The following is an 11,305-nucleotide window of genomic DNA, read 5'->3' as shown; positions in this document are numbered from 1 at the left end:
CCTCCTCTTCCTCCCTCCCTTCCTGTCCTTTAAAAATACTGGTAGTAACCCAGTGAATTGATTTCACAAGTCACTACTGGGTTATATCCTGCTTAGTGAAAAACTTTCTCCAACCTTACCTCTGGCCTGTCCCCTAAGGTCCTAAGTACCAGCCACACTTACTAATCATATCTGCATTGTCATCTCTTCCACTGAGGCAGCAGTGCTCAGTCCTTTCAGCCCCAATACCCATATCTTGTAACAAATAATTTATAACATTATCTTTACTATCCCAAACGAAATTCATAAATAATATAACTTACCTACACCCCCCCCCTTTATAGTGGTTTTAATGCCCTATCACCTAGTATGAGGGAGAAATAGCCAAAAGTAATTTATGATATTTTAATGTATATATTTTCGTTTTTAAGTGGTTGGCCATTTAAAAACTGTATTAAAAGACACAATGAAAAAATAGTCAAATCCTACACTTACTTACAATAAGAACTTTGGATTTAAGAAAAGGGAGAAGATCAGAAGTCATTTTTACAGGAAAAAGAAAGAAATATGAGCGGACCCAGAATTAAAACATACTATGACACATCATAACAGACAAAACACACACCTCTATATAGTAACTAATAAAAGTGAAATAACCTTAAATGAAGTAGGAATAATGTGCTGATACAATTTATATATTACCAAAGAAAAGAAAATGAAGAAGTGCAAAATTCTTGCAAATAAAATGACTTTTATTTGTAACTGTAGTGACAGAATTATTCTCTGCCTTGTAACGTGGGGTTAGGTAGTAATAAAATGATTTTTACATTTGACTTTTTACATTATAGATTCTCATTGTGCTGTATTTTAAATAACTCTGAAAGACAAGCAGTTGAAATATTTTAACACAATTTGTGTTAATGAAACTCAGTGAAATTCCAGCCTTTCATTTCTTTTCATTATTAGTATTTAGTTCTTAATTCTGTTAAAAGCAGTTTCAAAACTCTTATCATTTACTTGCATGTGACAGAGTGCACTCTGATGCTACCAGTTTTGGTATTGGCAATTTTTTTTTATACTTCAAGCTGATTTTCCATTGGCGAAATGATTTCCCAATGTAATGAGTAATTCTTGGTAAATGTTGAACAGATTGTGCAGGCTTCCCTCAATTTCTGGTAAGTAAATAGCATTCCTGGAATAGTCATTGAATATCAGAATTACACAGAAATACTTTGTGCTTATATGTAAAATGGAGTTATTGAGTTTGAAACTCAGATTGTTATAAACAGAAATTCCCAGCTATATGATTTTCCATATAAGGACATTAAAAATTCATGTGTGACATGGGACTCTGGTGGTTAATTCTGTGGCATTGTTCCATGCTTGCAGGGGATCTAGTATTTATGACTTCCCCCCTCGTAAATATCAGTAATGCCCCTTCGTCCTCACTGTGACAGCCCAGAGTATTCCCAGCTTCCCCTGAAATGCCTCCCAGAGGGAAGCACCACCAGCACTGAGAACCACTGGTACCTCCCTTTGCGTTGTCTGTGCCCTCCACCCCACTCGGAGCTGCCTGCTACTCATCCTGCAGGACGTTAGACTCGAGGCCTTTCCAGAAATAGTCTGCGGAACCTCTGATTTGGGTTCAGACACTGTCTCTGCCTCTTACTACCACTTACTGCACTGTAGTTGTCCGTTATCTCCCTATTAGATGCAAAGCTCTGAGACCAGGTAATGCCTGTCTTGGGTACCTTTGCATCTCCTGTGTCTGGCATGGTTCCAGGCTCAACATTGAATAAATAATTGAGTAAATGAAAAAAGGAGAGAATAAAAGACAGAAAGAAAACAGGCTAATAAAGAAAATGGGCTATTTTTAATGAATTAAAAATAAGCTGCTGACTTTGCATTAGTGGTGAATGAAAGAAAATATAAGAAGGCCCTACATGCAGCTATGTGCATTTTTGTTACCCAGAAACATGTACCAAGACAGAGACTAATTTAATGATGTGCCCAAAGCACTGTCTTTCCCTTCTCTCAGTCCTCCAACTGAACACCACTCTCCTCATCCCTCTCGCATCCTTCTCCAGTAACCAGACCTCCCTCCACCCCCACCTCCATTCTGAGGAATTCTAGAGCCATGTGTGACTGGCACTAGTAGGGAAAGATAGATAAAGGAAGGCATTTATTGACAGAAGGCATTTGCTGCTTCTGGTTTCTAGATTTTTGATTTTTCAGCTATAATCCCTGTAGTTAGAGGGAACATGGAGCCCTAACCTCCCTCCCTGCTAGCAGTTAAGTAGTACATGCCTGTCCCAAACACGTGATTCATGATCTTGTTCAGCTACATTTATGGTCTCATTTTTTAGATGTGTCATTCTTGGGGGTCACCAATCATGATTATCTCTTTTTTTTTTTAAAGTTCAGTATTTAAATCTTATTTTTGAGGAATATTATTTTTGTACAGTATTATTATGCACAATAAATATTATTTTATTTAAACCTTCAATATTTTAAAATCAGTAACTTCTACTTCAGGGTCTCTAAACAAATACAGTTAGATAAAATCTGATCAGATAGTTTTTTGGGTTTTTTTTTTAGTAATTTGAAGTCTTGAGGTGATTTGAGTTTGAAGATGAAGTAAATTTTGTAAGACTTTTTTTAAAGTTTGAACTTGAATTTAATGTCTAGAGTTTTATTTATTTTGGGCTTCTCTGATGGCTCAGACAGTAAAGCGTCTACCTACAATGTAGAAGACCTGGGTTCGATCCCTGGCTGTGGAAGATCACCTGGAGAAGGAAATGGCAACCCACTTCAGTATGCTTGCCTGGGAAATTCCATGGACAGAGGAGCCTGACAGGCTACAGTCCATGGGCTTGCAAAGAATCAGACATGACTGAGCACCTCATACCCACACAGAATTGTATTTACCAAAGAATAATTGGTTTTGATGGCCTTAAGCAAAATTTTTTTTTAATTTGAAAAATAATTATCTACATAGAGATATTCTACTCATTTTGGGCATCTCTGAGAAAGTAATTTTTGTGAGTAAGATAAATAAGACTAGGCTTTCAAGAAATTATTTTCTATATGTTTTACGTAATCATGTAATAATATGTTTTTGTCACTATATAGGAATAACAAAAAATGAATAGGAAAAGGGCAATGAAAGTTACAGTTGGTCTTTTTAGTTGTCCTCAGTATTCCTCCTGGTCTTAGCTAATTGCTAACCTCAAATTAAATTCAGTTTGCAGAAATTTTGCTTATCTACTGTTTTTCTAATAGACAAGTCAACTAATATTTACCTTCAGGAGATGATACCATCTAGGTAATTGAAGGCTTAGAGATGATTTTCTTTGTGCTTGTTTGACCTTGTTAGTGCTGATATTGATGAATATATTCAATTTTTGTTTTAAACCTTGGGGTTTTTGTTTTGGTTTGGTTCTGGCTGGTTTTTTACCACCTAGGTGTGGGTGAAAGGGCAGGTATGCTTGTAAGGCTCATCTTGAACTAAAAAAAAACACACAGGCAATGACATACAATATAGCAAAACAACTATAGTATAGGTACAAGTAAAAGCTGAGTTAATGTTATTTTTTGTAATAGTATTTTAATTTTGAAGTGGTATTTTGTATTATCTGTGACAGTGAGCTTTATGAGAGTAGGTGCTGCTCTAGTATTTATTTTTCTCTCTAAAAATTTGTTTCTCAAGAATAACTTGACAATAACTTGATATATACTTAGATTTATAAAGTATAATATTGTGAAATATTTTATATAATTCCACACAACTGTGCCATGCATTGTTTTAAATGATGGTTAATAACCACATAACATTAAAAAATACTTAGAATTATTTAGGGATAAGCAAGTCTGAATTACACATATATCAAAAAAAGCTGCAATTTATACTGTATGAGTTCAATAAATATGAATGCAATACTGAAACAATTTAAAGGGAGAAAAGGACACTTAGGAACTGTGTTATTCACAAATCATTTTTATGAAAATATATAAATTTAACCAATTTAAGGTGCAACACTTCATAATATTTTGTTTATGTCATTCGTTTACAAGTCCTTTACTTGGGCAGTGCAGTACTATTAGTATGTAATAAGTGAATTCATAAAATTTTACTGAAAACATGATACCATTAGGCAAAATATTTATAAACATTTTTCCTCTTGTAGCTATGATAGCAATGTGTAGCTATCATTGATCAGAAATAATTGCAGAAGTTTTAAAACTGAGGTGTGTTTTTTTTCCCCTCCTCTCTCATTTAAAGCTATATAGGTCTTGTATAGGCTTTAACAAGAGGAAGAAATATGGTTAGTCATTGGGTTTTGACACCTACTTACTTGTGCTGCATGAACAGCACTCACAAGCACAGCCCTGGGAGACAAGCTGCTGCTCCATGATCTTTGCAGGGTGTGATCCCTTTTCCCAGAGTGAGGGACCATCAGGGCTAGAGCATGACTCTTGGCACAGGCGGTTCTCTCCCTTCCCTTCTCTCTTTTTTTTTTTTTTTTTTCTGTTTTTAAATTTAGGTACATTTCACTGAGTTTAGGTGAAATATGAAATTAATGGTAGAGAATCATTCTTGCTTTGTCTACTTTATATTTTAAACTCATGAAACCTCCACTGACTTCTATTGCCTTTTTTTGTTTTGTTTTTCTCTCTTTTCCTGCACAAGCACTCCTATCTGGACAGGGAAACCTCCCTTCTTCTGAGAAACATTGCAGGAAAACCTTCTCATTTGCTGACCAAGGTGATACTTCTTCCACCTGCATGTAAATATTTATTGACTTGTAGGTAGAATGTAATTTCTGTTTTTGATTGTGCTCTCAGATTACTGAGGTTGTGCTTTCTTGTTTCTGCATCCTTGTTCTCAATAGAGGTATTTTTTCCTCTTATTGAAGGTAATTATTTATTGACCTTAATGACTATCAGAAAATATTGAGAGTAGAAAATATTTGCAATAGTTTTTCTAGTTTTTAACTTTTATAAATACCTGACAATCTTCCTAAGTATGTTGCACTTTTCTAGTTTAACATTGTGTTTCATTTTAAAGTCTAAAAATCATTGCTTGATTTTAGCTTTTACTACTAATGGTCATGCGTGCTGTGAGTTTCTTTAGCAAACTTTGTTTTCTAATTTTTGTTTATATTATCAGTGCCTCATTTAATTATTTATTTATATAAACATAATCTTTACATTAGTTTAATAAAATTAGAAGAGCAGGCTACAATTTAAATTTCTCAGTTCTTTGTCCTCAGAATGGTTTGAATTAGTCTAGCTGGATTTTCATTGGGCTGGTATTTTACAATTTAAAATCATTTAACCATTATCATCATTAACTCAAGGAAGCACAGGATAGAGGGAGTTGAATAGCTTTCTGCCTCTTTACAAATCATGTTTTTATTTTGTTACTTAAATGTTAAATTCAAGCATGTCTGACTTAGTTATAGATAGTTTCTGAAGAATATACAAATTATGGCTAATTTCACTAAATTTTTATTATTGTATCTTAAATTTTCTTTAAAAAAATTATTTAACTTTATAAACTTGCGAAAGAAAATGGTAAAGCTAAAATTAAAATCTCCCTGAGTGTCCACATAAAGAGAAGACCCAAGAATCAGCGATAAGAACTTTCTTTTTCTTGAGTTTCTCTCCTGGAAGGAGATCTAGGAATAGGATAGAAGCAGCTTAAAGATGAGGTAAGTTTAGAAATCTAAGCACATGATAGCCGTGTACTTTATAACCATAAAGTTCACTCTCCCTCTGGAATTCACTCTCAGAGCCTCATTTAGGATCTCTCTAGATCAGACTTCTCTCCCTGAGAGGTTGCGGTCACACATTTCCTGGAGGATGCCCAGCACCTCCGATTCTTTGAGTCTTCAGCTCCCTTACCCACACTATCCCTGAGGCCTCATAGTTTCCATCTGTTGTTGTTTTTTGGCAGCTCTATTTCTGTTCAGGATGTTTCCACTCTCCTAGTTGCCCAGGTTCAAGCCATCTCATGCTTCTCTTCTCACTTACTGTCTCAAAGCTCTAATAAGCCTGTCAGAATCGTCAGGATTGACTGAATTCATCCATCCATTTTATTCCCATTGCCACTACCCTAAAACAGCCTCATATTTTTTCTGTTTTTGCCTGTCACACCTCCAGTACATTTTGTACACTGCTCTCAGGTGAAGTATAACATTTTGCCGTTTCCATTGTCTGTTTTTCAACATATATTTGTTGAGTCTTGTACTGTGTTAGGTGCTGCAATATAATACTGTATAAAGTGGACATTTTCCCTGCCCTCAGTCTTTAGGAATGTAGATAAAAAGAACGTTTACATGCAGCATGTAAACAAATTCTAATCATGTTAAGTATTATGAAGGAAACAAGTGAGTAATAGGGAATACAAGGGGGAGGATTAGAGCTACATTTCCTTTAGATGGTAAGGTCAGCAAAGGCCCTTCTAAGGGGGTGACATTTAATTTAAAGTATGAAGGATGAAAAGCAGCCAGCTTGAGGGTGAAGGGAAATGTTCCAAGTGGAGAGGTGCATGAGAAACGAGCTTGTCATGTTTGAGGAGCTGAAGAAAGACTGTGTTGCTGGAGCCACAGTAGTTGAATGAAATATCTTGAGTTGTGTTTGGAGAGGTAGACAGGAATCATTAATTCAAGGCATGCTGGGGAGTGTGTGTGTTTTTTTCCCCTAAATGCTGTGAGAAACTATTGAAGAGAGTAACTTCATCCATTCAACAAGTGGAAAATAGTTGTTTGCAAGTTTGGGATAAATGCAGTCACTTCTCATCTCCTTCTGCCTGAGAGCTGTTGCCACCCACTGCATCCACAGTAGAGCCCTTGTGCTCCAATCTGAGTATTGGAGTGGTGGTATCACTGCTGTATGTAGCCAACATCTGACTCTAGCTGCCTCTATATCCTGCCCTACTTATATACAGTTACGCATTTGTCATTTGAAAATAACTCAGCGCAGAACATGAACATTTAGGGTGGAGTGGGGAATGGAGTCAAGGGTGAGGTGTCAGAAGTTCCTAGATAACCAGAGCCACAGGGGCCTCTCTTTGTCAGTGCTCTCTGTACCATAGCACATGGCTGTTTTGAAGCTAAGTTGAGCTTATACTTATTTCAAAATAAGTATTGTGTCTGATTCCCCAAAAAGCATGGTGTCCCAGTTACTGACTCACCTCTGATCTGCACTTTTCCAAACTAGAACTTTATAACACTTGATAGTTGAACACAGTAAAATGAACACAGGAACACTGCTTAGGGCCTGGAATGCAAAAGGAATGCTTATTGCTTGTTTCCATCATCAATCCAATTGTCATTATACTACTGCTAATGAAATAACTACCCCGTATACAGTTATGAGGGGCTTCCCTGGTGGCTCAGTGGTAAAGAATCTGCCTGTAATACAGAAGACATGGGTTCTATCCCTGCTTTGGAGAGATCCCCTGAAGGAGACACACTCCAGTATCCTTACCTGGGAAATCCCAAGGACAGACGAGCCTGGCCGGCTAAAGTCCATGGGGCTTCAAAAGTGTCAGACATGACTGAGTGTCTAAACAACATACAATTCTGAGCGGGGAGCCTCTGTAAAAGCAATGCAACCTGTTTCTTCTAGGAGCGGCATTACTCCCAGCACAGAATGTTTTATAAATGGGAGCAGTAGGCAAAGGACCCGTTGCTGACCTGATGCCCATAGGTCTCTGGGTGCCATCCAGAAGACTTTTCCTGACCTGATACACTAACACATCTTTGTCCCTCTTTATTCCCTTAGCCTGCTTTATTTATTTATTTTTCATAGAACTTACCACTGACTGACTTCTCATCTCTCTCTCTCTCTGTCTCATGTTAAATGTAAACTCCATGAAATTAGGAACTCTGTATTCTCTGCATTCAAGCCCAGACCTACATAGTTTGGACAAACATCTGTCATATAAAAGAATGGTCCTCTAGTGACCATCAAGGTTTCAAGGACTGCTGTACTTGTTAACCACCATTTCTTCAGAGAAGTTGTAAAACTGCTTGTATATTACTGAAAGTGTTTTATCTTTGATAAGCAGTTTTTATTTACTATTATCCCCCCAAAGTTTATGCTAAAATCTTTCCAGACAGAAGGGATGTGACATAATGGGAAGAACAGGTAGTTGTTCACTTCATAACAGCCTGTATGATCTTTGAAAGATAATTCTTTCTGGACCTGAATCAGTACAATGGACATAATAATTATGTTAGTCCTGCATTATTGATAATTAAATGAGGCACATGCCTTATAGTACATGGCAAGTGGGTGTTTGATTAATATTAGTTCTCTTCTTAGTTGAGAATGTATTTCATGATTTCTTCAGGGGGAAGTAAACTAGTGGTTATGATTATTTTGGTTCTAAGCAGTTTGATAGAACATTTCATGAGCAGTAAATTGTTCATCACTCCAAGTTTTCTTTGAATCATTTTAAGTTACATAACTTTATTACTGTTGTAATCTGTTAAATAAACTTGATCTAAAAAAAAAAAACACCTAACTTATTTTCAGCCCCTTAATTTCAATCCTGTTTGTTCTGAACCCAAAAAGCCTTAATCATTTCATAGTTGAAGGAATTCATAGCCAGTTCTTTGCAACTTTAACTTTCTGTAAGTATTCTAATTTTTACTCTAAGAAAATGCTGTAACATTTTGTAACCACAGCATTAGCTTTCACTTAATCATAAGATCTTCACTGAGTTTTTGTCCTTTATGTAAATTTGAGAAGGCTTGGCATTTGATGGTTATTGATAGCCACACAGGAGTTTTTCAGGCGGAAAATATGTTGTCTCTTGCCCTTTTAAGAGAAAGGGTAAGAGAAAAAGTTAAGTTGTTATATGTGTGAGGTATCTTTTACTTACGTTTAGGATGGTTGTGAGACAGTGTGAACAAAGGGATAGTCCAAAGATAAGGGGCAGAAAACTTAAGACCTGATTTTGCCAACTTTAACAAACAGAAGAGAATATGAGACGAACAAAGCTTTGTTCTTTGTATTAATCTTGGCCTGCAGACATTGAATACAGCTTTGTATTGCCTAAAGAAACCGTTAGATGTCTTCTAAGTATATAATCTATAAATAACACAGTAGCAAAGATTTATTGATCTTTGCTGTATCACACGGCACTCTGATCTTAAAACAGTTTCTTCCTTTTCTTGGTTGTTACAGTTAAAAGTTATGATTCTAGATTAAATATAGTAGATAAAAACCAAACTTTCTGAGGAAGAGCTTATTGTCCATGGGAAGTGTAAAGTACTATGAATCTTGCAATTTGATCAAATATTTGTATTTCATTTTGCTCCAGTGACATTCAAATTCTAAAAGTTAGAGGCTTCTTGCAGAGATTAATTATCCTTGCTAATGGACTGGAGAAGAGTAAACTAAAATGTGCCCACACTGAAAGTAAGCATGTGTGTGCATGCTCACTTTGTCCCTGTGTGCTCAGCTGCGTCCGATTCTGTGACCCCATGGACTGTAGCCCGTCAGGCTCCTCTGTCCATGTGATTTCCCAGGCAAGAGTACTGGAGTGGGTTGTCACTTCCTACTCCAGGGTATCTTCCTGAGCCCAGTGACTGAACCCATGGCTCCCGCATCTCCTGCATAGGCAGGCAGATTCACAGCACTTAAATTCGAATTTGAGGCAGCTATAACACAGACCAACTTATATAGTTAATTAAGAGTAGTATTTTGAGCAAATGGAAGAATAGCTAAATTTGGATGTTAAAATAGCCCCACCTGGCTGTTCTACATAAAAATGGTTTCTTATTGATGGCTAGGGAATCTAAATTGGTTGTTTCTCTTGTTTCTGTAATCTTTTCTTCCTGGGTGTCAACTTTTTAGCCTTTGGAGCAGAAACTGATCTGGGAGTTGAAACTAATCTTATAATCTTATAATTGAATGTCAGTGCTTCAAAAGATAGCATTAATTGTATTCTATTGTATTTGGTAAATAATAGTATACTAAAAATGGAAGTATGAAAATACTGCTTTGGTATTTATAACCAGTATCAGAATGTTATATTAAAATTTTTATATTCCCTTTTTGAAAAGACTATTTTTAAGAGCATTTTCAGGTTCACAATAAAATTAAGAAGATATAGCGATTTCCCATATACCACTTGCCCTCACACGTGCATAGCATCCCCATTATCAACATCCCCCACCAGAGTGGTACATTTGCTGCAATTGATGAGCAAGTATAGGTAACATTATTATCACCCAGAGTCCATGGTTTACATTAGGGTTCACTCTTGGTGTGTATTCTGTGGGTTTGGACAAATGTATAATGACATGTAGCTATCATTATAGTATCATACAGAGTAGTTTCACTCCCACAGAAATACTCTGTGCCACTTATTCACGTCCCCCGCACCTCCCGCCCCCAACCTCTGACGATTATTCTTTTTACTGTCTCCATAGTTTTACTTTTTCAGGATGTTGTATAGTTGGAATCACATAGTATGTAGCTTTTTCAGATTGGCTTCTCTCAGTTAGTAATACACATTAAAGTTTCCTCCATGTGTTTTATGGCTTGATAGCTCTTTTTTTTTTTTTGCTTTTGTGAGTTAGTTGCTCAGTAGTGTCTGACTCTTCGTGACCCTGTGGACTGTAGCCAGCCAGGCTTCTCAGGCCATGGAATTCTCCAGGCAAGAATACTGGAATGGGTTGCCATTCCCTTCTTCAGGGGTTCTTCCCTACCCAGGGATTGAACTCAGGTCTCCTGCATTCTTTTTCTTTTTTTTTTAAGCATTGAATAATAATATTCCATGGTCTGGATGTTGCATAGTTTATCCATTTGCCAACTGAAGGATATCTTGGTTGCTACCAAGTTTTGGCATTATAAGGAAAGCTGCTATAAGCATCAATGTGTCGGTTTTTGGGTGAATGTACACTTTCAGCTCACTTGGTAGATACTAAGGAACTTGATTACTGGATGGTGTTGTAAGAGCGTGTTTAGTTTCGTAAGAAACTACCATAGTATCTTCTAAAGTAGCTGTACGATTTTGCATTCCTCAGGGAAAGATGAAAGTTCCTGTTGTTCCACACCCTGACCAGCGTTTGGTGTTTCCAGTGTTTTGGCAGTCTAAGATGATACATGCGTAGTGGTATATCGTTGTTTTAATTTGCAGTTCTCTAATGATATGTATGAGCAGCTTTTCACAGGCTATTTGCCATCTGTGTAATCTTTGGTTAAAAAAGATTTCGTCAAATCTTGTTTTGGTGAAAACCTTCTGTTCAGGTTTTTTGCCCAGTTTTTAAATTGAGTTGTTCATTATCTTACTGAGTTTTAAGAG

The 11,305-nt window shown here is 36.5% G+C and overlaps 1 protein-coding gene across 2 annotated transcripts in view; it reads left to right on the top strand.

Moving 5' to 3' along the window:
• LOC105003676 (ras-associated and pleckstrin homology domains-containing protein 1-like) overlaps positions 1–11,305 on the top strand; it is a 53,784-nt gene that overhangs the window by 17,332 nt on the left and 25,147 nt on the right. For both annotated transcript variants that reach the window (XM_010861012.1, XM_010861011.1), the window contains exon 5: positions 4,670–4,744. In XM_010861012.1, the coding sequence (XP_010859314.1) occupies positions 4,670–4,744 (75 nt within the window). The remainder of the gene's footprint in view (positions 1–4,669; positions 4,745–11,305) is intronic.

Source organism: Bison bison, unplaced genomic scaffold (genome assembly GCF_000754665.1).
Source record: "Bison bison bison isolate TAMUID 2011002044 unplaced genomic scaffold, Bison_UMD1.0 scf7180017864471, whole genome shotgun sequence".
Taxonomy (NCBI): Eukaryota; Metazoa; Chordata; class Mammalia; order Artiodactyla; family Bovidae; genus Bison; species Bison bison.
This window is presented reverse-complemented; position numbering and strand designations above follow the sequence as displayed.